Genomic DNA, 25,692 nt, shown 5'->3' on the forward strand with positions numbered 1-25,692 from the left:
GTAGGGACGTGCATCCTTAGTCAGGAAAGCCACGGTGGGAGATTAGGGGGATGGACACTCACCCAACCAGTACCAGGGAAGTTGCCCCAGAAACACAGCGCCAGCCCCAGGCCAGATCTACACCGCTCAGGAAGCACCTCTGTAGTCCCCTCTAGCTTCTGAAACTCAGTCCTCCGCTGGTGATCCCCTGGGGACCGGAGGCAAGGTACCCAGAAGGCTCCCCAACAGTTACCCTACCTAGAGGCTCCAACGCCTGCCTCCTTCGTGCCTATGGTTTACAGTGCGCTTCCCAGAGCAGAGCCCTTGTGCTTCCTTTCTACACAGAGAGCTCAGGAGGGTTGAACTGGAGTTAGAGGCTTTGAGAGATGGAACCAGGAAGGACGGACTGGAACACCAACACGGCTCTCAGACCCCCCAGCACCTATAGTAACCTAGCTGCAAGATTCAGACACGCTCGGGCTCCAGATGAGACCTTAGCGGGCTTCGCTCTGAGCCTTGGCTTGCTCCTCTGTCAAACCAGACAGGTCGATGAAGTTCTTTTGCAGGGCTTGTTGCGAGCTTTAGAAACCTGCTTCACCTGGGCCCCACGTTCGGGAGGCACGCAGCAGGCTCGCTTGGTAAACACCAGTTATAGTTAGTAAGTTTCATTTTTGTAACTAAACAGGGTACTAAGTCCTCTGTGCCGCTGTAGCCGCGGGACCTTGGCATCCGCGGGGACCCCGCCCCCACCCCCCGCGCGCAGCCAGAGCCACCGCGTGGGGTTTCTGCGCGCTGACGTGGGCGGATCAAAGCAGCTGCCGGTGCCTTATAAAGCAGTTTGGGCGGCCCCCGCCGAAGACCGTGCCCGGCCAGGAGCAGAGCTGGGGCGCACAGGCGAGCACAGGCCCCGGGAACTGAGAAAAGACCAGAGCAGCCTGAGTTTGCATCAGAGTCCTCGCCGGACCTGAGCCGGCCGCGGCTTGCCAGGATCCCGGTGGGCGCCCTTCCACCGCGGCTTTGCCAAAAGGGCACCCTCACCGCCTGCCCGAACAGGAGAGTGCTCAGGTCCCTTGGGGGCCGCGATCTCAGCTCCCTGGCCGACCCGAGTAGCCGGCCGCTCCGGGCGCGACCCGCCGGCGAGCACCCGAGGAGGTGAGCAGTGACTGCGGGCAGCAGGCGGGTGCTCAGCAGGGACCTGTTAGGGTGGAGGGCGTCCGAGTCCGACGGGGACGGCTCAGCCCTGCTGGGCACTCAATCCCGGATAAGCAGACCAAGCCCTCCTCCACACCTCTCCTCCGTGGCATTCCCCTTACTGAGCGCAGCCCCCGGGGTCGCGGGCGCTGGCCGTCCGCGGCTGTGTGATGGAGGCGGCTGTGTAGTTCCTGCGGCCAGCGCGAGCCTTCCCGGCCCTGGTTCCCCCCGGCCGACCCCCTCCCTCCCAGTCGGCCCGCGATGAGGTCATGCCCTAGCCATCCCGGGGGTGGGGGACTTGGATCTGGCGGCAGAGGGTGTGTGGCAGGGCGGGGGAGAGTGGCAGAAGGCAAAGAACCACGGCAGCTCCCACCAAACTGGGGGGTGGAGGGTGGGCGAACGCCTCGCTGTGAGACTCGGTCCCAGAAGAGTCAGGGAGGTGGGAGAACCGACCATTTATTTACAGACCTGAGCTCCAGGCTGGCGGTGGGAAGGAGGAGAGTCCTCTCCCGGCCGTGAGGCACATCTGGAGCCTCCGAGTATCTGGCTGAGCTCGCGCGCCCCACACCTCCCACCTCTCGGCGCCGAGGTACTTTCACACCCTCGCGGTCCTTAGGCGCTCGGGGTCGGGCCCTGGGGGCGGAGGTCAGTTGGAGGCACCGGAGTTCCCGCAGCCCTCCCTTCCCAATTCCAAAATAACCCGTCGCGGGTAACCCTGCGCTTAGTCCGCAGCGAAGCAGATCCTCTCTCAGTGCTCGAGCGGCTCGGGTCGAAGCCGGGTTGCGGGCCCGGCCTCGCTCCGCATCGCAGGTCATCTTGAAGTGGTCTGTCGGTGTTGCCGGCTTGCGGGGCCGGCTCTGCAAGCTGCGCAGCCTGAGGCTTCAGGCCCGGCCGGCGCCGACCTTATGCGCAGCGTGGACGCCCTGCCCCGGCGCGCGATGCCAGCTCTCAGCCCAGCGCAGGCTGACCCGGGTAGGGGAGGCTCGACATGTCCCCGCCGGCTTGGCTCAAAGGGGCGGCTACCGTGGAAGCGGGGTTTTTAGGGACTTCAGAGTCCAAGCCTTATAACCACCTGTTGGAGCGGCGCTGCGGCTCCTGCGCTCGCGGTGTCCCAGAGCGCGCACATCCCCGGCGGCCCCGTCTCTAGCCCGCGGGAAGCGGGCTACCTTGGGTCTTATCCCCAGTGTGGGGAGGAGGGGGCCGCTTATCTCTCCAAGGACACTGAGCTGAGAAGCAGGCCCACTGTGCGCCTGGTCCCAAGGGAGCCTCAGCTCTAGGCCCGAAGCAATGGGTCGGACAGTTGAGGGTTGCCAGCGGCAAGTGGATGTCTTACAGGACAACCAGAACTGAGAGGGCACTCACACTGCACCTCATCCCATCCTCAGACGGGGACACTGGGGCCCAAGAAGAGAAGGGGACTTGCCCAAAGTCCCACCGGGAACCCGCTCCTATCCTACCTTGAACCCCGATTTAGCGCCCCCTGGCGGGCCGGGGGCTCCGAGAGCGAGTTGGCCCTGACCCACCGGGCGCAGGCTGAGGGTGACCCCGAGGCCCACGCGGCTGTCCTGGACGCTCTTACATCGGACAGGAATAATCCGTCAGCACCCCGAGGCCCAGAGCAAGCACTGCCTCCCCAAGCGACGTGCTCGGGTGGCGGAAAAGCCCCGAACCACCAGGGCAGCTCAGAAAGAACTGGAGTAACTAGCTGGAGGCCTGGGTCGCCGTTTGCTGTGTAACCTGGGCCACCCCTCCTCTCTCTAGACAAGCTGAGCTGGACACTTACACCCCGCTGTGAGTCTTAGCCTCTTCCCCCTCTTCGTGCAGCCCCTTCCCCTTTTTCACCCTGGAATGTTGGGCGGCTGGGAGGCGGGGACGAGGGAAGCCTACACTTTGGGAAGGGTGGGGGCGAAGAGAGACAGTGACTGGAGGTATGATCCCCTCCCCCATCCACAAGATATTTTTCTAGCTCTCAGGAGTGTGGTAAACTTTCAAGGCCAGTAGACAAAGAATTTGAATACAGGCTGGCTGGGAAGAGGGGGCTCAGTTACACTGAGAATCCCGCTGAGACCCCCCCTCCCAGACTTAACCCGCTTGTTTGTAGCCAGCGTCTCTGTTAGACGCCTAATGGGAGACTTTGCGAAGGAGAAAATAAATTTAATTCAGATTATTTTCCCCTGCCTTTCTCTGGATTGTGACAGAGGCTCCAGAAAACAGCAGGGTTTCAAATCTGTGTGTGTTTAAGGCACACAAGTCCTTGCACACACTGCACAGGTATATGGAATAGTGGAAACCCGTGCAGAGGAGAGCTCAAAGCCCCGCAGACTGCTGGGAGGCTGACAGGACCTCAGGAGATGCGCCGTGAAGTCCAGTCCCTTGTTTTTAGAGAGGGGGAAACTGAGGCTGGCTGTGGTGAAGAACTCGTACAAGCTCACAGAGCTAAGTAAGAGCGCTCGCTTCCCGCTCAAACTCCCCCTCTAGGACGGGCGCCTACTTTTTCCAACTCCCCAAAACCTTTAGAAAGGAATCCCTTTGTCTCTGCTCCTCCCCAGGGGAAAGAGGCTGGGGTTGTGAATGCGTCCAGGAGAAAGCCAGGTGTTGGTAAATTTGGGAGAAACTGGGAAGGGAGTTAATGAGGCGAGAATGAGGAGGGAGGGGGGAGAAAAAAATCCAGAGAAAGTGGTTCTGCGGCCTCCAGGCGGGAGGGGTAGCGGCGGCTCTGCGGCCCCAGGGCGCCGCCTGGCGGCGGGAGGTGGCATCGCGCTGGCCGGGTGCGCTTTCCTGCTTATCCAAGGCCAGACTGCGTAGCCCGCGCTCTGGCCTGAGCACCACCAGACCCTCTGAAGGAGGTCGGCTGGAGAGGGACTAGGAAACCTGGCATCCTTAATAGCCCTCGCTGTACAAAGACCTTTGCCATCCCATTTCTCCACCCCCCCTTCACAGACTGAGAAACTGATGCCAGAGCAAGCCTCCATGTCCTTGTCTTCTCCTAGTCCGTGATCTCATCGGACCCCTGTGTAGATGTGGGAGAACACGGGGTGTTGTAGATATGCGCTCACTGGCTGAACAGCCCCATTTAATGTCCCTGGGCCTTAGTCTTATCGGTATGATGGGGGCTGTGATAGTACCTATCTTACAGGATAGCTGGGGGGAGCAAATGTGATCCTGTTAGGTAAAGGAACAGATTAAGTTATCACAATTTGAATCACAATTGTGTCTCCAGTATACAGAAAGGATCAACTGAGGCCTGGGGGGAAAGGGAAATCACCAGGGCCATAATATAATAATTCCTATTGCGGAGATAAGAACCCAGTTTCTGGGTCCCAAATCTGCTCCTTCCTTGGCCCGCCCGCGGCTTCCTTCTCCCTCTCCTTCAGGTCCATTCCCCATCTCCACGTGTCTCTGCCGGCATCTCGCTCTGCTCAGTGTCTTTCAGCCTCGGTCTCCGAGCATCTATTCCTCTTGCTGTCTCCCTGCCGGGTCTCTCCGGTGTCTCTAGCCCAATCGCCCACTCTCCTTCCTGCCTGCAGTACGGGTCCCAGCCGAGTGGCACAAAGAAGCAGCCGGGGGCCGTGCTAGGTGCGCACGCTCTCGGCCGCGCTCCAGCGGCACCTAATTCGAGCCAGATTCCGACCGAGTCCAGTATATGCTGGGCGGGAGGTGACAACCGCTGCTCACTCGGCTTCCCCGAGCCCGCCCCCCCTCGTAATTTGAATAAAACGCCCCCCGCCCCCTCCCCCGCCGGGGCCCCAGCCCTGCGCACCGCCCTAACCCGCCGCCCCCGCTCTCCCCGACTGCAGGCAGCCGGTGCGCGGACTAGCTGCGGTGGCGGTGCGCGCAGTGCAACTTTGGCGCGGCTCCTCCAGGGTGCGACCCCAGGCGCGCCCAGCGCGCGACGATGAGGGCACGGTCGCAGGTTTGTGAGGCTCTGCTCTTCGCCCTGGTGCTCCAGACTGGCGTGTGCTATGGCATCAAGTGGCTGTAAGTAGGAACCCCGTGTCCACGTAGATGGGCTCCGGGATAGACGGCGGGGGATAAGGGGGTGCCCGGGAGCAGTAAGGGGCCTCGAAAATGGAGCAAACGCGTCCCAGACCCGGAGCAGAAGTTGGTTTGGGGTCATGGGCAAGTCGCTCTTCTTAGGCCTCCTTTCCCATCTCTGCAAAATATTGTCCTTACCTCCCGAAGGGTTATGAAGCAGGGAGGGCGTGGAGGGCAATGGAACTACCTTGTCCTGGGCAGCTGAGGGTTGGGCAGGACCTCCCCGGGGGCAAATGAAATGAGACAACGTGGGCAAGGGGCACAGTCAAGAGGGTCTGCACCCTGCACATGGGGCCCTCTTATGTTGTGTTTCCTTGTCAGTCTCCTGACCCCACCTGGAGGTCCTCAAACAGTCCTTACCCCTCCACCTGAGTGACATTGGGGATGTGTCACATAGCCTCTGGAAGCTTCAATATCTCCTCTGTCAAAGGAGAGTAAGCGGCTGTACCTCACTCAGATCAGATGAGAAGCGGCTCTTGAAAGAACCTCATAAACTGTCAGATGCTGCGCACATGTGAAGGGTATTTCTTCAGATAGAAATGATTAATGGTGGGGTATGTGGGAGAGAGAGGCGCCCTTCCATCCAGCAGAAGGGAGGGCTTGCTCTGCGCAGTGCTGTGGGCCCTGCAGGGGTGGAGAGAGGAGTCGAATCCAGCCTCTTTCTGTAGGAGCTGCCCTCTGGACTGGAAGAGATAAGCCCAGGCTGTAAATAACTCTAAGTGCCTTGGAGAAAGCAGGGTGGTGTAGTGCGGGCCCAGAGTCGGGGAGACCACCTGGTGGGGTGCACACACTTGAGGCCCTGGAGAGATTTTTCAGGGGCAGTGCCCCTGAGCTGGGCCTTAGGAGGCTCTGGGAGTGTAGCAGGTGGGCACAGTGGGAAGGACAGCACTTTGAGTGGAGAGACTCCTGAGTGATGGGAAAGTCCAGGACAGGACACAGTCTGGAGTTTGGGGTGGGGGTGGGGAGCCACACAGATAAGACAGGCAGGGGACAGATTATGGGGGCTGCGGAAGGTCTGAGGAAGGTTCATGGATTAGCTGGGAGGCGGCGATAGTGGCCAGGCCACCAGCAAACATTCTCGAGGTCACCAGCCCTGCCCTTTTCAGGGCTGAGTTGTCAATTAATTGGAGATTCAAGAAGGGAGCCCCATCTTCCTGCATTTCTTGTTTGCAAGAAGAAGCCTGGGCTCAGAGGCCTCTCAGCTGCTCACTGATTAGTCTAGTGAGAAATCACCAACCTTCCTTCTACTGCCAGTACCTGGCACTGTCCCAGCTAGTGGGAACCTCTGATCAGGGAGTCCAAGCCCTCCTCACCCACCACCATTTTCAGAGGTGTAAACTGAGGCCCATAGAGGGAAAGGATTTGCTAAAGAGCCAAGTAGTGTCAGGCTGAACTGAGCTTATTCTATAACATTGTGGGGGATGCTGGTATCATTCCTAAGCTACAGTGGGACCACTAAGACTCTGAGAAGTGTGTGACTTGCACAGCCCCCAAGCTGGCATGTGGCCAGGGAGGGCCTAGAATAGATAGCTAGCTAAAGCCAATGTGCATGCTGGCCCCACTGCATAGCTGAGGCGGCCACAAAAATGGGTACAACTCCATGTCTGCCATAAGGACCTCTTGTGGGAGGTGGACATGTAAAAAAAAAAACACAAAGTGGACTTTGGGCTGTGTCCTCAGAGAGGGAGCATTGGCGCCCAGAGGAGGTTCAGTTAGTCCCACCTGGAATAGGTGACTTTGGGCAGGGCTTTGAAGGATAGATAGGATTTTGATGGTCAAGGCCGGGTATAAAGCAGGCACCCTAGGTAGGAGGAACAGCTGAGACAAAAGCATAGAGGTAGGACTGTGCACGTGGGAAACAGGGAAACAAGGAATTATAGGAGCCTATTAGTAAATCCCAGACACTGTTTCAAGAGCTGTAGACATGAGGTAGTGATATTCTAATCACTGCCATTTTACAAATGAGGAAGCAAAGGTACAGAGAGGTTAAGTAACTAACCCGAGGTCACACAGCTAGTTAATGGCTATGGGAACAGAACCCAAGAAGACATGCTCCATGAAACCAAACCTCTTTAGAGTGGTTAAACTTTTGCTGGAGCTGAATTTAGAGCAGGAAGAAAGAGAAGGTGTAGTTTAAGAATAACGTGTGTGTGTGTATGTGTGTGTGTGTGTGTGTGTTTACAGATGACCCTTGAACAACACAGGTTTGAATTGAACAGGTCCACATATGCGTGGGTTGTTTTTTCTTCAATCAGTACCTGTACTGTTTTCCATCTGTAGTTGGGAGCCCACGTATATGTAGGGCCAGCTGTATGTATTGATCCATGCCATATAGGGAACTTGAGCATCTATGGATTTTGGTATCCACAGGAATCCTAGAATCAGTCCCCATTGGATACTGAGGGGCAACTTAAGTTTTGAGAGTGTCAAAAGTTATATGAAGATTTTTGACTGCTTATAAGGGTGGGGAGGTGGGCACTCCTAACCCCCAAGGGGTTCAAAGGTCATCCATATATGACCTTGCTACAAGCCGAGCAGTTATAAGTGCTTTGTATATAGTGTTTCATTTAAGTCTCCCAAACACCATGTGAAGTGGGCTCTGCTATCACCCCCATTTAACAGAAAAGGAAATGGAGGCAGTTAGGCTGTCTGTGGCCTGTTGGTGGCAGGCAGCCACAGGACAGTTGGGAACAGGGAAGTATACAGTGCTGGTAGGAGGCCCCTGGGATTCATCCAGGAAAGCTCAGCTGTCCTGGGGTTGCCCTGGGGGGTCCTGCTGACCTGGGTTTTGGAAAGTGAGCTAAAGATAAAAAAGGCCATTTGACATAGGAACTGAAACCAGATGTGGCTGAGTGACCTGGCATGCCCACCTGTGGGACACCTGGGACTCAGCCTGAGTTTCCTGGTGGGATGGAGAGTAAGAGAGTGGGGGACAGACTGGCAGCTTGTGGAAGCAGCTGCCCAGAAATAACTTATGCGGCCCCTCTACTACCTCATCTCCCACCCAAGTCAGGTGCTGGGAGATTCTCAGACCAGCAAGTGTGAGACGTGAGCTGTCCAGTACTTTCTCTGGCTGCCCTGGGTGGGGGAGGGTGGTTTCAGCCTCCTATGAACCCTGGGGGTGTCAGTGAAGGCAAAGGGCCAGGGACAGCCCTGACTGATTTGCTCAGTGGTAGAGTGCCGGCCTAGCATGTGGATGTCCTGGGTTTGATTTCCAGTCAGGGCACACAGGAAAAGCGACCATTGGCTTCTTCACTATTACTACTTCTTCTTTTTCTTCTCCTCCTCCTCCTCCTCTTCCTCCTCTTCCTCCTCCTCCTCCTCCTCCTCCTCCTCCTCCTCCTCCTCCTTCTTTTCTCTCTCTTTCTCTCTCTCTCCCCCTTCTGCCATGGCTTGATTAGTTTGAGCACATTGACCCTGGAGTTGAGGGTGGCTCCATGGAGCCCCTGCCTCAGGTGTTAAAAATAGCTTTGTTGTGAGCATTGGCGCCAGGTGGATCCTGGTCAGGGCGCATGTGGGAGCCTGTCTCTATCTACCCTCCTCTCATTTGGAAAAGAAGAAAAAAGAAAAAGGAAAGGGCCAGGTTGGCTAGTAGGGCCCATAAAGGCCATTCCACCTGCTCTGGGCAGCCTCAAACCTGCTCCTCACTCGGGGGCAGGGCCTCTCAAGGAAGAGTCCTAGGAGTCTTCCAAAGGGACAGAGTTGCTGCAGAACAGGTGGAAGCCTGAGCTCTGCCAGTTCAGCAGCGTGAGCCAGGCCTCAGACCAATCAGTCGCTTCAGCCTCTCTGAGCCTCAGTTCCCTCCTCTCCAAAATAGGAGTGAAAGAGCCCTAGCCTGGGATCTGGGCGACCCGGGTTCCAGCTTGGCTCTGCCTCTGAGGGGCTGTGTAGAAGTCTGGGCAAGCCTTGCCCTTCTCTGGATCACAGTGTCCCCACTTACACAAAGGGATGCGGAAGCTAAGGCTCTGCAGGGTAACATGTTGGGTGAGCAGCTAAGCTGAAGTCGAAACCCAGGTCTCTGCACCCCAGACGTTCTCAGAAGAACCTCCAATTCCTGAATGAAGAGACCTCGGCCATCCCAGCAGCTCTCTTGGCACAGGCCTTGCCTGTGAACTCTCCGTTCCCTCCTGTCCTCTCTTCCACCCGCTCACTCATGCCCCCACCCCCAGATAAACCAAAATGTTTTCAATTAGGGGTCTGCTGCAGTGAGGCAAGCCAGTGGAGATGTCCAGACGGGCAGCTCCCCCGCCTCCGCCTTAATCCTTGATTACCTCCCTAAGGGGGACTTAGTTAGATACGGTCATTACCACTAATTACCAGATGACCGAATCTCCCTCCTCAGGAGTGGAATCCACGACCTCCCGCCTCCTGATCTCCCAGCCTGCACGCGCCTGTGGGTGTTCCCCTCCCCCACCCCCGTGCAGACCTCTGTCCCAGTCGCTTCTCTCCAGCAGTTCCCAGCCTTCATCCTGTGCCCACCAGGGGCATCCAGACCACTTCCTATTTGTCTACCTCCCACCTGGGCAGTCTGAGCCTTGTATGGAAGTATCCTCACTGTGGTGTCCCTCCTAAAACCTCTCACCATTGGCTGGGGAGGCAGATGCTTGAAGAATTCAGAGAGGAACAGGCTGAGACCCAGAGTGGCCCAGCGTCCCCAGGCACTGGGAGCACAGAGCGTACCTCCCTGGGAGCCACTGCACTGGGCATTCAGGAATTGTCTGAACTGAGCTCCCCAGGAAAGGCTGGGCTCATGTCACCCCACTTCTTGAGCTGAGCAGGATGGGTAGGGAGGCAGCCCACGCAACTTGAGGGCTCACTGCGTGCTCAGTCCTGCACCTGAGTTTTCTGGTGCATCTCATGTTAATTCTACCTGTCGTGAAACAGAAAACTGGCTCAGAGGGGAAGGAAGAGAGCTGGGAGAGGTGAAGGACAGAGTGGCTCAGGACAGCTGAGTGTGGACGGCCCCCAGCCCAGCAGAAAGGGGACCCGGGAGGGGCAGGCCGTGTGCAGGAGACTGGAGTCAGGAGGAGGCTGAGCACACAGACCCTGGGTGTCCTCTGCGTCCTCCTCTGTACAAAGGGAGGATAATCATCTCGTCCAGGCCTCTCCCCCGGCTGTTGTGAGAGTGGGGTGAGGAATGGCCCGAGAGGCTTTGCAGACTGGGGCTGCATGTGTGGACAGGGCCTGCAGGGAGCGGGGGGGTCACAGCTGAGGGGCTGACCACTGCCGCTGTGTGTCACACTCACCCAGTATGGCTGCAGGAATTTAGACCACGGTTTCCCTGAGGTGTACCCACTTTGGCAGGCCTCAGCGGCTCAGAAGGCCAGGTAGGAAGAGACAGTTCAGTTGAGATCGAGAAACCATGTCTGAGGTCTGCTCTGAGTGCTGGATGCTGGCATCCAGGTACACCAGACATTTCCATGTTCATGGTTTGGGAAGGTAGGGATGTCTCTCTACGGTCTCTGAGGGGAGGGGGCTAACCCGTTAAGGCTCTGGGGCCTCTCTTGCCTGCACTTAGAGAAGGTGCTGCCTGAGGCAGTCTGCTCCTCAGAGAAGGCCTGGGAGAAAGGCCTGTCCAGGATGGACCCGTGGTCCTTGGGTCTTAGAACCCCAGTGCCCAGGGCCAGGATCTGGGAAGCTCTTAGGTCCTATAGTGTCGCCAGGGTTCATAGAGACCACCGAGCCCAGTATTTCCCAACGCACAGGTGAGGTCAGCAAGGGCTTTGTGCTCAGTAGACGAGGAGTTAAATGAAACCAAGCCTGCTACTTTGTGGCAGTGTTTCTCAGGGCCCTAATATATGCTTGACCATGGCTCCCCTTTTCAGAGTTTTACTGGACTGGAACCCATTCTAGGAAATATATTTATAGGTGCAGTCACTGAGGCTCAGAGATACAGTGATTTTTCTAAGGTCACACAGCAAGTTCATGGCTAAGTACGTTTCATCACAAAATGAGTGGCTTTTTAATACTTTAGTAATAATCCCTTGCATGTATAGGGGACTTTATAGCTTAATAAATGAGTTTAATAAGTGAATGAAACAGTGATGGGAAGCTCCTAACTCATGTTGTACATCTAGTAAATGCTTAATTAATAATAGGTATTATGATGATGATTATAAAAATCTAGCACTTAGCACAGTGTCTGGTGCATAGTGGGTGCTCAGTGTTGAATGAATGTTAAATAAAGAGGAATAATTCGCAGCTATGTGAGAACTAAATCAAGGCAATGGATGTGAGTACCTCTCAAACTGTAATTTTTGTTGTTGTTAGTGGAATTATAATAAAGGCTAGATAGGATGGAGGTTGTGATCCTGTTATGAACAAGAGCCCGAGGCCTGGAAAGGGACAATTATGTGCCCAAGGTCACAGAGGAAGGAGCTATATTTCTGTTGGGGACAATGCTTTGCCTTTTGGTTTCCTGGCTCCTTCCAGCAAAGGCTCCAGGGCCCACTGAGGAGGGGCTGGAGCCAGTAGGATGGGTAGAGGCAACATGGCTCCTCACACACTTTCTCCTTTCATCGTTGTTGCCTTTTGGCGGTGCACAGGGCACTGTCCAAGACGCCGGCAGCCCTGGTGCTGAACCAGACGCAGCACTGCAAGCAGCTGGAGGGCCTGGTGTCCGCGCAGGTGCAGCTGTGCCGCAGCAACCTGGAGCTCATGCACACCATCGTGCACGCCGCCCGTGAGGTCATGAAGGCCTGCCGCAGGGCCTTTGCAGACATGCGCTGGAACTGCTCTTCCATTGAGCTGGCCCCCAACTACCTGCTTGACCTGGAGAGAGGTAGGGAGCCAGCAGGGGCTGCTAGGACCTACCTGCAGAATGCACGTGGTTGGGGATGGATGAATTCAAGCATAAATATATGTGTTTAGATAGGTGGGTGAATTCATGGGTGAACGGATGGATGGATATGTGATGGGTTGGATGAGTGAATAGATCGATGATGGATAGATACACAGACGATTAGAGGTGTGGATGGATGGATGGGTAGATGAATTAATCATAGATCTGGATATTTCGGTATGAATTGATGAATGAATAAACATATAGTGAGTGAATATACCAGTGCAGGGGAACCTGAATGATGGCTCAAATACATATGTACCCTAATGCATGAAGGAAGAAATTAATGGTGCCAGGGAGACTCTTGGGGGGTGAAGGGAATATGGGGGCAAGAATGTGATGGAACCTACTCTTGAGGCAGACTGGTGTTCACAGATAATTCTAGACCGGGCCAACTAATGTTGCTGTGAGATCCACAAAGTGATGTATGGACTAAAGAACATCTGCGGAGAAGGCTTCCTGGAGGAGGTGGCTTCCAGGTGGAATTGGGGATCGTGTGTATGATAGGCTTTTGATAGGCATAAATGCCCTAATGGACCAGAGTGCTCTGCACAGTAACAGCTGATGTTTGTGTGGCCCTGACAAAGCTTCCTTTCTTCCTGAATTAGTTGAACTCAGCCTGTGAGGCTAGTAGAGTCAGCCTGTGAGGTAAGTATTCTCATCCCCATTCTGCAGTTAAGGAAAATAAGGCTCAAGAGGGAGAAGCAGCCTTCTAGTAAAGAGATGGAGCCAGGGCTTGGACCCAAGGCCAAGCCACCCACAGCTGAGGCTCCTTGGCTCTGTGTGCCAGGGCTGCAGTGACAGAGTACCACAGACGAAGTGAGGGTGGCTCAGACAGCAGCGATCCGTTGCCTCACGGTTCTGGAGGCTGGAAGTCTGAGGCCGAAGCGTAGGCAGGGCCGTGCTCTCTTAGAAGGTGCTACGGGAGGGTCTCCCCAGCCTCCCTGTAGCTTTAGGTGGTAGCCAGTGCTGCCCTGCTTCCTTGTTTATCACTGCATCGCTCCAGTTTCCAGTCTCTGCCTCTGTCACGTGGCCTTCTCCCTCTATGTGTCTCTGACTCCAAAACGCCCTCCTCCTCTGAGGACACCAGACATTGGATTAAGGTCCACTTTGATCTAGTATGACTTCATCTTAGCCAGTGACACCTGCAAAGACCCTATTTCTAAATAAGGTCATATTCACAGGTAAAGAGGGTCAGGGTTTGAGCAGATATTTTGGGGGGCACATTTCAACCCACAGCAGGCTCTCTGCATACTCCCTTTGCCCATCAGGTCATGCTCTCTCTCTTTTTTTTTTTTTTTTTTTTTTTCATTTTTCTGAAGCTGGAAACAGGGAGAGACAGTCAGACAGACTCCCGCATGCGCCCGACCGGGATCCACCCGGCACGCCCACCAGGGGGCGACGCTCTGCCCACCAGGGGGCGATGCTCTGCCCATCCTGGGTGTCGCCATATTGCGACCAGAGCCACTCTAGCGCCTGGGGCAGAGGCCACAGAGCCATCCCCAGCGCCCGGGCCATCTTTTTTTGCTCCAATGGAGCCTTGGCTGCGGGAGGGGAAGAGAGAGACAGAGAGGAAGGCGCGGCGGAGGGGTGGAGAAGCAAATGGGCGCTTCTCCTATGTGCCCTGGCCGGGAATCGAACCCGGGTCCTCCGCACGCTAGGCCGACGCTCTACCACTGAGCCAACCGGCCAGGGCAGGTCATGCTCTCTTCACGGAGCTCAGGGACTGGGCCTTCATTTCTCTAAAGCAGCCCCTCACACGGAGTGCAGGGCAGGTGGGGGCGAGCACGGGATCAAGGGTGTGTGGGAGGGAGAGTGCCTGTGTGAGTGTGGGGCTCTGTTGGCCTGTGTGTGTGAGTGTGCTAGTTAAGTGTATTGGTGGGATAATGTGGGGGTGACAGATTGATGGCCCAAGTTCTGTCCTCCACCTGCTCTGCCCTGCTTGCAGCCCGTGTGCCCACCCAACCTCAGAGAAGCAGGTCGGGGCCCAGGAGGAGGCCCTCAGGCCTGGGCTGGGTGCTGTCCCCAAGTCCCCCCACACGGGCTGACCCGCACCTCCCCACAGGGACCCGGGAGTCGGCCTTCGTGTATGCGCTGTCGGCAGCCGCCATCAGCCACGCCATCGCCCGGGCCTGCACCTCCGGTGACCTGCCTGGCTGCTCCTGCGGCCCCGTCCCAGGTGAGCCACCCGGGCCCGGGAACCGCTGGGGAGGATGTGCGGACAACCTCAGCTACGGGCTCCTCATGGGGGCCAAGTTTTCCGATGCTCCTATGAAGGTGAAAAAAACAGGATCCCAAGCCAATAAACTGATGCGTCTACACAACAGTGAAGTGGGGAGACAGGTAACCACCCACCCCAACCACCCCAGATGGTTGTGCTTGTGCCAATCGGCCAGAAAAGGCCACCCAGTGTGCCCCGAAGGTGGGGGTGGCGGGGGGACGGGCCCTGACACACCCACAGTGACGTGCTCCAGGCCTCCCTTGGCTCTTCCTTCTCCAGCTGCTTGGGGCTTGCCTGGTTCCTCCTCCTCCAGGGTGTCCACTGGGATTTGGGTTGGGGAATATTGGCAGAGAAGAAGTAGTACTGAGCTAGGTGTCAGAAGCTCTGAGTTGCCACCTTGGCTCTAGCAATTGGCTCTGTATGTAAGTCACTTCCTCTCTGGCCCCAGTTGTTCCCATAGATAAAATGGAGGGTTTGTGCTCCTGAGCTCCTGTTGGTTATGTTCCTCAGTCTCTTCCTCTGGGGCTCCTGGCCAAGGCTGGGTGGGGAGGAGACATGGAGAAGCTGTGAGGCAACTAACCGAGCCTTAGCCTAAGGAGTCCTCTCCTGGGATCTAAGGGAGACTCCCTTCTGCCTCCAAAACCCACCCTAGCCTCTGAAACACAGTTTTCTGTAACATCTTTTATCAATTTTTCCATAATTCCTCACCTCACTCCAGAAAAGATTGGGAGAATAAATAAATGGACCTTTTTATATTTTGACAATTAAAAAGAAACACTTTATACCAATCTATGTGCCCAATACTGTGTTGGGTGCTTGATGAGTTTTTTCTCCTGTGGTCCCCAGACCACCTGCAAGGAGGTACTGCTATCACTTCTTTACAGATGGAGAATGGGGCCCTGGGGGGGCAGGGCATTGGCATCTCATGACCTCCTCCCTGCAGCCCTGTGAGGCCCATTCTACAGACATACCGAGTGAGGCACAGAGAGCTGAGTGGCTCAGCCAAGGACACAGGGCGTAATGGAGCCCAGGTCTGTGGGACTCCAAGTCCAGAGGTTTCCCTGTCCTGACCTTCCTCTCTCACTGGTCTCCCTTGTGTGAGGATTCTATGATGTTCAGACCATCTCTAAACGTTTGGGGAAACTAAAGCCAAGTCACATTGTTGGTCTGAAGCAGAACCTGGCCAGAGACCCAGGACTCTAAGCTCCTATCCTGGGAGGCTCAGTGGGAGCCCTTCAACCAGCCCCGAGCCCAAGAACCCAGCCCCACTCTCACCCACAGCCAGGCCCAAACCTTCTGCTAGCCAGGCACATCCATTGCCTCCCTCCATGCAGTCCAAACAGGGTGCTCAGCCTAGGGGAGCACTGGGCTTGTCCTGGGGGCCCTGATGCCAAGGAGCTGGCCTCTGGGGGGCCATCTGCAAAAGGGCGCAGTCCCTCTTCCCCAAGCTGAGGGCCTGTGAGGGGCGGATGGTGCCTCAGGTACCAGGTGGTCAGTGCTGGCAGAGAGCTGAGCTGAGAAACTGGACGTGGTTTACCTTTCCTTGATGATTCAGATGTACCTCCCCACCTTCAGGAGGCTGAGCATGCCCTGCAGTCATGTTCACTTCATTCCTGAGTTTTCCACAGGCTTTGCTGCGCCAATTCTGGATTTTATACTCAAACAGACTTCCTCATTCCCCTCTTCTTGGCACTAGTTAGGGGAAGGAACCCTGGGACCTTGACTGATGCTCTCACTAACTCACCCAGTGATTTGGGGCTAGTCCCCGCCTCCTCAGTGCTTCAGTTTCCCCATCTTTTGATAAAGGGGCTATGCCCAGGGAACCCAACAGCCTTGTAGCTGTCTGCGCAGGGCAGGCAGGAGGACTGGCCTGGGCACATGGCTTCAGTCTTACATGCAAAGAAGCAAGGGTTAAATGGCTGAACTGAAAGGATCTAAGTCATGCCCCTCGTGGGGAGGGGAAACTGAGGCCCAGAGAAGGTGGCAGGGCAGTTACTTCTGAAGCCAGGACCAGTCTTCCCGAGCCCCAAGCCCAAGCCTACCCCCTCCACCAAATTATTAGACTGATTTTTCAAAGCCGAAGTTGATTTAAATTTTATATTTCACAATGCAAGGTAACAATTATGTGTTGACTCTGCACATAGGAAGACAGAGGCACTGAGTGGTGGAGTAGCTCGCTGAGGGCCACCTGGCAGGAGTGCTGGCAGTGGAGGGGAAGGTCAGCCAGGCCAGAGAACATCCTCATGCATCAACTCCTGCCTCTTCTTCCGGCTCACCCTCCCTCCCTCCCTCCCTCCCTCCCTCCCTCCCTCCCTCCTTCCCTCCCTTCCTTCCTTCCTTCTTCCCTCCTCATTCCTTTCTTCTTCCCTCCCTTCCTTCTCCCCCCCTCTTTCCCTAAAAAACACTTAGTGAGCCCAGGTTTTGTGTGAGAAACAGCGTGGACCTATTAAAAGCCATGACTTTTGGATTTGCCATCAGACCTGGGTTCAAATCCCAGCTTCAGGGTCTCCTGGCTTTGCAGCTTTGTGCCTGAGACTCGGCCTGTCTGAGCCTTCATTTCCTCGTTTGCAGTGAGGGAAATAATGAGACCTCCTATGAAGGGCTGCAGTGATGATTAAGCCATAATTTGTGTCAGATAGAGCACTTGGTATGCAGTATGTATATGAATGGCATCCATTATCCTGCAAACACCACTCCTCCAGCCCCTCCCAGCTGCCCCCCCCCAGTTTGGAGGATAAGCTGGGGACCTACAACACCCCCCAGCTTTAAAGCAAAAAGCCCTGCCACCTGAGTTCTGGAGCAGGCAGGCAGTGACTCCCTGAGAGCACCCAGCACTAGGGACAGGAGGGTAGGGGAGCAGGGCGCTGGGGCCCAGGGCAGGCCAGGGAGGGGGCCCTGGCCACCCAGCCCGATGCCCTCCCCTGTCCGCAGGCTCTGCGTGCCTCCCTGGAAATGAAGTGTAAGTGCCACGGGGTATCTGGCTCCTGCTCCATCCGCACCTGCTGGAAGGGGCTGCAGGAGCTTCGGGATGTGGCCGCTGACCTGAAGACCCGCTACCTCTCGGCCACCAAGGTAGTCCACCGGCCCATGGGCACCCGCAAGCACTTGGTGCCCAAGGACTTGGACATTCGGCCAGTGAAGGACTCGGAGCTCGTCTATCTGCAGAGCTCACCTGACTTCTGCATGAAGAACGAGAAGGTGGGCTCCCACGGGACACAAGACAGGTAAGGGCCTGCCGCTACCCCAGCAGGAAAGGATCAGCTGCGTTGCACATGCCCCATCCCAGCTCAGCACAGGAGAAGGGGAAGGAGCCAGTGATGACTGCAGGCCTACTGTGTGCCAGGCGGGGTCTCAGTTGGCATTTGGAGAATGGAGTCTCTGCCCAGTCAAAGGAGGTGGCCCCAGAAATACTGAGTGGAGGTGCCAGGATTCAAGGGACCCCAAGCAGAGCTTCTGGGTATAGCTATTGTGCACCTCACCAAGGCAGGGGCCCCTTAGGAATGGGGCCTGGTGAGAAGCTCCCCCCCCCCCCTTCCGCCTAGCTGAGGAGACAGATGGGGAGAGATACTGACAGGTGCTAGCCTCAGGAAATGTTGCCAGATGAATAAGTGAAAGATAAATGTCATACAACTTGCTCACTGGACAAATGAGGGGCTGAGGCACAAGGGGCGGTGGGGGCAGTCGCCAGCCCACAGCGACACAGGAAGTCCGCAGAGAGTGCAGGTAGCACCAGGACAGCCCCTCTTCAGAGGTGCAGCAGGAACGCGAGCTCTGCCTGCGTGCTGTGGGGAGATGGTGGCCCCGTGGCCCCCCACTTGCACACGCCCACCCCCCTAGGCCCCAGTTTCAGAGCTGGGGCTGGGGTCCCTAGAGCTGACCCCATCCTGACTGCTGAAGCTGGCTCCGGACAGGGGAGGGGGAGGGAGTCAGTGATGACTGCAGACCTACTGTGCTGGCCGGGACTGGTGGGGAGCAGCATTTCCCAGAGCTGGTTCTGGAGGAAGCCAGTCCCGAGAAGCCATAATAGAGACAGTTCCACAATCATACTCATTTGGGAAATTTTCTGGCGATTCACAAGGCACGAGAACATATTAAAGGCTCCGAGGAATCCCACAGTAAAGGATCTGTCTAAGCTGTGTTTCCCAGAGGTGTTTGGCTGTGGAACTCTTTTATTAAGGAGCCCCTAATAGCATTCCATAGAATGAGTGTTCTGTGGGGTTAAAAGAATATTGAACCAGAGTGAGGGTGTCTGAGAATGTGTTTGGCACATAGTTGGTGCCCAGCCAGCATCTGCTTCCTCCGCAGCCCACGTTCCTGTCTCCAGGAGAGGGGGGCTGGTTTGGGGAGCTCTGTCTTCACAGGCCAGGGCAGCAGGCTCTGCAGGGAGGCCCAGGCTCCCATCTGGAGGCCAGATTGAGGGGGTTGGGCAGAGTGAAGATGGAACCAGGTCAGGCCAGGGAGACAGGAAGAAGTGAGGCTGTCAGGATGGGTATGATGAGGATGGGGTAGGGAGTGGAGAATTCTAGATCCCAGAGGGGCTGGGGGAATCCCATCAAGGACCCCAGAGCAAACAGAGGTTCTTCTTGGATGTGTGTGTGTTGGAAAGGACAGTTTGCACCCTGACACTGCAGCGTCCCAGCCGTTAGACCTTGAGCAAATCCCTCTACTAGTTGGAGGATCTGTCTCATCCTCTGTGCAATGGACTTGTTACCATATACTTGGGAGGATTGGCAAATGATCTCTGATTACACTTACCAAGCAGCTCCTCTCTGCTGGGCAGTCCCAGTCCCATGGGACAGGCTCGTTAATGGCAGTCTCCCCTCTCTTCCCATCCTTCAGGCTTCCATCTCCACCCGAAGGATTTGCCCCCAAACTACTGATGAGGAGACCCCACCCCACAGCACCAGTTGCCTTCCTTGCTTTCTCAGAATGCATCCCCCCAACCCAGGTTTCTTGCCATGCTCAGCTCTCAGCCATTCTTTTGATGATGAGCCTTTGCAGACACCTGTATTGGTCAGTGTTTTCTGCAGTAACAAACAGCCCCAATATCTCAGAAGCTTACAACCACAATACTCCTCATACCTATTACATGAGGCTCTGGCAAGCGCTGGGGAAGTAGAAAGACATCAAGTGCTCAGATTGTGATAGAGGGAAGCCGAGGAGTGAGGGAAACCCAGAGGGATCCTGATTCAGTCTGGGCATCAAGGATGGCTTCCTGGAGGAGGGATATGTAAGCTTTACTAGGCTAGGGAATTTAAGGGTGCAGGGGGTTGGGTATAAATTAGCCTTTTTAACTGTAAAAGGCATGTGTACAGGTTGTACCTCTTTAGAGACTGGCCCCCTCGCTGGGAAGACACCCTCCTCCAGTCCAACCTGGCGGACCAAGGCCTCTTCAGCAGTCAGTATTCTCTGGTCATCCTTCTTCCAGAGGCCCTGCACCCCCAAAACCTTCCCTCTGACAGCCTGTGCTGCTTGTTCCCTGGGAACCAGGTGTCCCTGCAGTCTTCTCTGGGGCCACAACTGACCCCTTTTTCCAGGTCCCACCTCCCACACCCTCCTCCCAGGCACCACCTCAAGCTCTCTGGCTCGGAGTTTGGAGGCCAGGTTTTCAGACATTTCGAGTCAGGGATCCAGAATAAAAATGGAACTCTGTCCCCTGCCTACCACCCTTTCCTTCAGAATAAGGCTGAGGAGGACCAATGGTGCTAAGTGACTAAAAGCCCAGAAAGGTTAAGTGATTTGCCTTAAGTCACTCAGCCAGTAGGGGCAGAGCTGGGGTTTGAACCCAGGTCTGTCTGGCTCTGGGCCTGTGTTCTTCCTATTGTTCCCTCCTGCCTCCTGCCTGGCACTGCTTGTGGCCACCACATGCAGATCACTGTCACCTCCTGACTCTTCCCGCAGCTGCTCCATTTCCTTCCTACCTCAAGGTCCCTTCCCAGCTCAGGCCAGGGCCTCTTACTCAGCCTCTGCCTGCCTCCTCCCTGGCCTCCTCGCCTCTAGCCTTACCCTTTCCGCCTATTGACTCGCTCCTATTAGTCAGGTTGGGCTGTTCGTCCCCAACACCCTGTCTCCTCCTCTCCATCTTGGATTCCTGATCCCTTTTCATAAAATGGCCCAGATGACTCTTCCTCCTCCTCTTCCTCCTCCTCCTCCTCCTCTTCCTCCTCCTCCTCCTCCTCTTCCTCCTCTTCCTCCTCCTCCTCCTCTTCCTCCTCTTCCTCTTCCTCCTCTTCCTTCTCTTCCTTCTCCTCCTCTTCCTTCTCTTCCTCTTCCTCCTCCTCCTTCTCCTCTTCCTCCTCCTTCTCCTTTTCCTCTTCCTCTTCCTCTTCCTCCTCCTCCTCCTCTTCCTCCTCCTCCTCCTCTTCCTCCTCCTCCTCCTCTTCCTCCTCCTCCTCCTCTTCCTCCTCTTCCTCTTCCTCCTCTTCCTTCTCTTCTCCTCCTCTTCCTTCTCTTCCTTCTCTTCCTCTTCCTCCTCCTCCTTCTCCTCTTCCTCCTCCTTCTCCTTTTCCTCTTCCTCTTCCTCCTCCTCCTCCTCTTCCTCCTCTTCCTTCTCTTCCTTCTCCTCCTCTTCCTCCCCCTCCTCCTCCTTCTCCTCTTCCTCCTCCTTCTCCTTTTCCTCTTCCTCTTCCTCCTCCTCCTCCTCCTCTTCCTCCTCTTCCTTCTCTTCCTTCTCCTCCTCTTCCTCCCCCTCCTCCTCCTTCTCCTCTTCCTCCTCCTCTTCCTCCTCCTCCTCCTCCTCCTCCTCCTCCTCTTCCTCTTCTAGGAGGCTTTCCTGAACTCTCACAGACCCCATGCTCACCCTGTGTGACCTTGGTCAAGGCCCCTCCCATTCTGTGTCTTGGTTTTCCCATCAGGAAATAAGGGGGTTGGACTGGTCACCTCTAGGACTTGCGCATCTCAGACATTCTGGGATTCCTTGGCCCCCGTGGCTGGGGGGGGGGGGGCCCAGCTGTGTCCTATGAGGATATCCCTAACCCGCTAGGGAACTGTCAGCCTGCACAGTTCATTAGAACTGATGGCAACAGAAGGATTGGGTTTTATAGGGACCTTCAACGTCATCTTCTCCCACATGAGTAATTCAGGATTCAGTGCAGCCTGGATTGTCCACCCTTTAGGGTGGGGGGAGTACACGTGGACTGTTTTAGGACCCCTGAGCTTAAGCCCTGCGTATCCTTAGACTCCTGTGAGACCTGAGTAGGCCTCTGCCCTTCATTCACTGAGCCTGTGAAATGGGCACAGTAATTCCACTGACCAGGGACCCTGCATTCCTTCAATAAGACAAAATACTGGAGAAAAGCACCTGGCAGGCAGCAGGCAAGGGGTGACAGACCCTCTTGCCCGATGAACAGTGTGCCAGACACTCACCTTGTCTCATATCCGGTGCCATTCCGCCTGTTTCAGAATTTTTCCTGGGATTCTGAAAGTAAAATAAATCTTTACATTTGTTACAATATAATTCAAGATTAAATAGGAAGATAAGATTATTGGAGTGATTTGAGGCTCCCTCGAGAATTTAGAAGTGGAAGAAAGGAAAAAAGACACCTTCAAGAAATAAAACACCCCCATCATTTTGATAAATGCCTGTTAGAAATGTAGGGAAAACTGAGAAGTCCCCTTGGGGAAGAGGATTATTTAAAATTCCCAAAGACCAAGACACCTTCCAGGGGGGACCGAGTCCGCAGCCACGGTGGGGGAGGACCACGGGCTGCATGGCTGAGAGTGTAGGGCCGGGCCTGAGAGAAGTGCTCACTAACCTGCCCTCCCTCCCGCCACCCCCAGGCAATGCAACAAGACATCCCACGGCAGTGACAGCTGCGACCTTATGTGCTGTGGACGCGGCTACAACCCCTACACAGACCGCGTGGTTGAGCGGTGCCACTGCAAGTACCACTGGTGCTGCTATGTCACCTGCCGCAGGTGTGAGCGCACGGTGGAGCGCTATGTCTGCAAGTGAGGCCTGCTCTGCCCCCGTGGGAGCTCCTGGAGACCCTCAGAGGCCCGCCGAGGCCCGCCAAGGAGCCTGGAGATGCCCTATGGCTGTTTGCTTGTGAATTCCAGATGCCAGGCATTGGAGGTGGTTTGTGCTTCCACTTGGAAGCTACCAGGAACAGGAGGAGGGCCAGAACATCAAAGGAAACTGACAAGATTAAAAATAACCTGGCAGCCTGAGGCCCTGGAGTGCCCACTTGCTGCCTTCCAGGCTGGTCTAAGAAGCCACGGGCATGGGTTTGGCAAGACTCCTACAGACTTGACCTTTCACAGCCAGATCACCAGCCTCCCGGGAAGGAACTGGGCATCTGCCTGCCCTCCTCAGAGTCCTGCAGGCCCTGCCCTTGAGACCCCCTGCGCTCCCAGGGGCAAGCCTGCTGGGCCAACCACATGGAACCACTAGCTTGGATTGTAAATGTTTTTGTTTTGTTTTTTTTCTTCCTCTGGGATGTGGGAGCTACAGAAATATTTATAAAACATAGCTTTTCCTTTGGGGTGGCTCGCCTCAATTCCTCTTTATATATTTTATATATATAAATATATATATATATAATGATCTATATTTTAAACAAGCTTTTTAAACAACTGTATGAAATAAATGCTGAGAGAACGCCAGCCCTCCCCTGCAGTCTCTGGCCTCCTTAAGAGAGCTCAGAAGATCCTGGCACTGGTGGGGGGCTCTCTGGTTTCCAGACAAGGCGGCTTCTGATTGATGTCCTTCCCCTCCCCACCCCCACCGAACCCCACCCGGCTCTGAGGTTCTGGCCCTAGTCTCCCTGTAAGATCTCTTGGTCAAGGGCGAGGACAGACGTCTTGAAACATAAACCCAGCTGGCAGATTCTTTGTTCCTCAGGGACACACACACACAGACTCGCACAGCCTGGCCGTGTCATCAGACCTGCTAAGCTAGCTTCAAGGGAAAACCCAACCCAGGAGAAGCTGGGGACAGAGACTCAGGTTCCAGCTAACTCTGTGGTGTTTCTATGTGACTGTGGGGGAGCCTTTTCCCCTCCCGAGGCCTCAGTTTCCCCATGTGTAAACTTGGGGAAGTGCAGATTGAGGCTGGTGGTTGGGAAAGGGCCCCGCTGCGTGCCCGGACAGGCTGGCTGCAGTGGGTGTGGGGAGAGGCAGTGGGATTCCTATGGTGTTCCATCAGGATTTGTTCTCTCTCTCTGGCTGTGGGCTGTGAGGACAAGGAGGATCAAGAAGGACTGCAGGGATTTGGGCCGAGCACTTGGAGGAATGCTGAGATGGGGGTGGAGAGAGGACTGGGTTCAGACTTGGACATGTGGAGATGATGATGTAGATTCGGTCCCAAGTGGAAATACTGAGTAGATGGGCAGTTCTTCAAATCTGGAGTTCTGGGGAGAGGCTGGGGACGAGATGCACACGTGGGCACCAGCACTAAGGGGTAGAATAGAAAAGCAGAAAGTCCCAAGGTCTGAGCCTGGACACTTCCACTCTGAGGTCAGGGAGATGAATAAGAAACAGAAACTGAGAAGTAACAGCCAGGGAGGTAGGAGAGACCGGGGTGGTGGTGGGGGGCAGGGTCCTAGCAATGGCCAAGTGAGACGGGTTTCAGTGCGTTCAGCACTGTCCTCTGAGCCACAGCTTCACTTCGTCATGGGCTGGCAGCATGTGGACAAGCGAGAGTGTCCTGGGGCCTGACCCATGGCAGCCCCCCAAGTGAAAGCAATTATTAGTCACCTGTATCTTGGTCTGGCTGTGGGTGACCACATGAGTCAAAAGATATAAGGAGAATTTACAAACAATGTCTGTGTGCACGGGAGACAAGCACTGGGCCATGAGCTGGAATGGCTGGAGCTCAGCGCAGCCCTGGAGTCTGGGCAGGACCCGGTGAAATGAAGCAGGTACCCTGGGGGTGGGGGATGGCATGGGTGTCCCCGAGAGGTGGGACCCGTCACAGGGTGGGAAGAGAGAGGGCTGTGCGGCCATCCTCCAAGCCCCTGCCCGAAAGTGTGCAGCAGGGGTGGCCATAATGACGGAATCAAAGGCTAAAAGGAACTTCAAGATAAGTCTCCTAGTCTCCTCTCAATCTGTTTTGCAGATGAGGAAATTCCAAGGAGGGAAGGGCCTTTCCTGTGGCCACAGAGCTGATAAGGGGCTGAGTGCTGGTGGTGGGGTGGCAGGACATCCCAGGGCGGGGCTCCCGCCAGCACCTCTGCAGAAACCACTCAGCTTCCAATGAACAAGCCCCTGGAAGGTGCGCTCTCGCAGGCCCAGGGCGATCCCTGTTCCATAGCCTTCGCTGGCTCCCCATGGCCCATGAAACCAATGCGTAGTTCCCTGCCCTGGTGGATAAGGCCCTTTCCTCAGGCCCAGGTGACCCTTCCAGCCTCAATTTCGGCAACATCCCAGGCATCTCCTCTGCTCGGCCTGCTTCTGGGCATCAGCTGTTCTTCAGCCTTCACAGCCTTCCACAAAGCTGTCCCCAGTGACCTAGGACTCTCAGCAACCCCTAGCACCTTTAAAGCAGCCATGACATGATCACAGTGGCCAGTCACTGCCCACTCTTTCTTAAAAGCCCATGTAAATGGCCCCCTCCTTCGGAAAGCCTTCCTTGACCACCCTCAGCCTGGGCCAGTGGCCTCCTGTGGGTTCCTACAGCCTTTGCACTCCTCTCTGATGCTGAACTGAGCCAAGGTATTGTAGTGGTCTGTGCTGTGTCTGTATCTCTCCCCTACCTGTCTGGGCCTTCTCATGGGCTGGGACCAGTCCAATGCACCCATGGGCCCCCAGGATCCACAGGTGGTACACTCAGGGCTGGGTACATCCTTGGACCTGTTGGATTTGGAAGTGTCCAAGACAAGCAAATGGAAAACCAGACCAAGGACCCAGAATGACTCTGGGTCGATCAGAAAGGATGATCATATACTCTATATGCTACCCTTTACTATGTACCTACTGTGTGTTATGCCAAACACATTGTCCTAAGTCATCTTCACAGAAGGCCCCTGGTGGGTATGGTTATCATCATCTGACCAGCGAAAATAGAGAGGCTCTGGGAGGGGTCGTCTGGTTCAGATCTCACAGGAAGTTCATAGCAGGGAAGGGCCAGGAGCCCAGGTGTGTCGGACACCACACCCCTTCTCACATGTCCTCATTCCAACTAGACATGAGCTGAGCAGTATGGAAGACAGAAGTCTATTTCTGGCTCAGGACAAGAGATGTAGCTGGGCCCATCTCAGTGGGCCTCATGTACCTGCTGCTGGCCAGTGCCCGGGCCTGCAGCTTTCTGGCTGGTCAGGGGCTGGGCAGCCAGGGTGTGGTGGAGAGCTGGTGCCGGCCTGCTCCTCCGGCCAGGTCAGGGTTGTAAGCATGTGACTGGGCTGAGCTCACACTCAGGGGAGGCCAGGCTAAGGCCTCCTCCAGTGTCAAGCCCAGGACCTTGATGCTCTAAGTGTCTCGACCTTGT

General features: G+C 55.7%; 1 protein-coding gene across 1 annotated transcript; it reads left to right on the forward strand.

Moving 5' to 3' along the window:
* The first annotated feature begins 851 nt into the window (after window positions 1–851).
* Window positions 852–22,862, forward strand: WNT11 (Wnt family member 11). The gene is made up of 6 exons (XM_066253714.1): window positions 852–1,131; window positions 4,968–5,148; window positions 11,751–11,986; window positions 14,112–14,389; window positions 17,199–17,491; window positions 22,047–22,862. The coding sequence occupies exons 2-6, from the start codon at window positions 5,066–5,068 to the stop codon at window positions 22,219–22,221; spliced, it is 1,065 nt and encodes a 354-aa protein (XP_066109811.1). The 5' UTR covers window positions 852–1,131; window positions 4,968–5,065; the 3' UTR covers window positions 22,222–22,862.
* Window positions 22,863–25,692: the final 2,830 nt, after the last annotated feature.

This window comes from Saccopteryx bilineata, chromosome 1, assembly GCF_036850765.1.
Source record: "Saccopteryx bilineata isolate mSacBil1 chromosome 1, mSacBil1_pri_phased_curated, whole genome shotgun sequence".
Lineage (NCBI taxonomy): Eukaryota > Metazoa > Chordata > Mammalia > Chiroptera > Emballonuridae > Saccopteryx > Saccopteryx bilineata.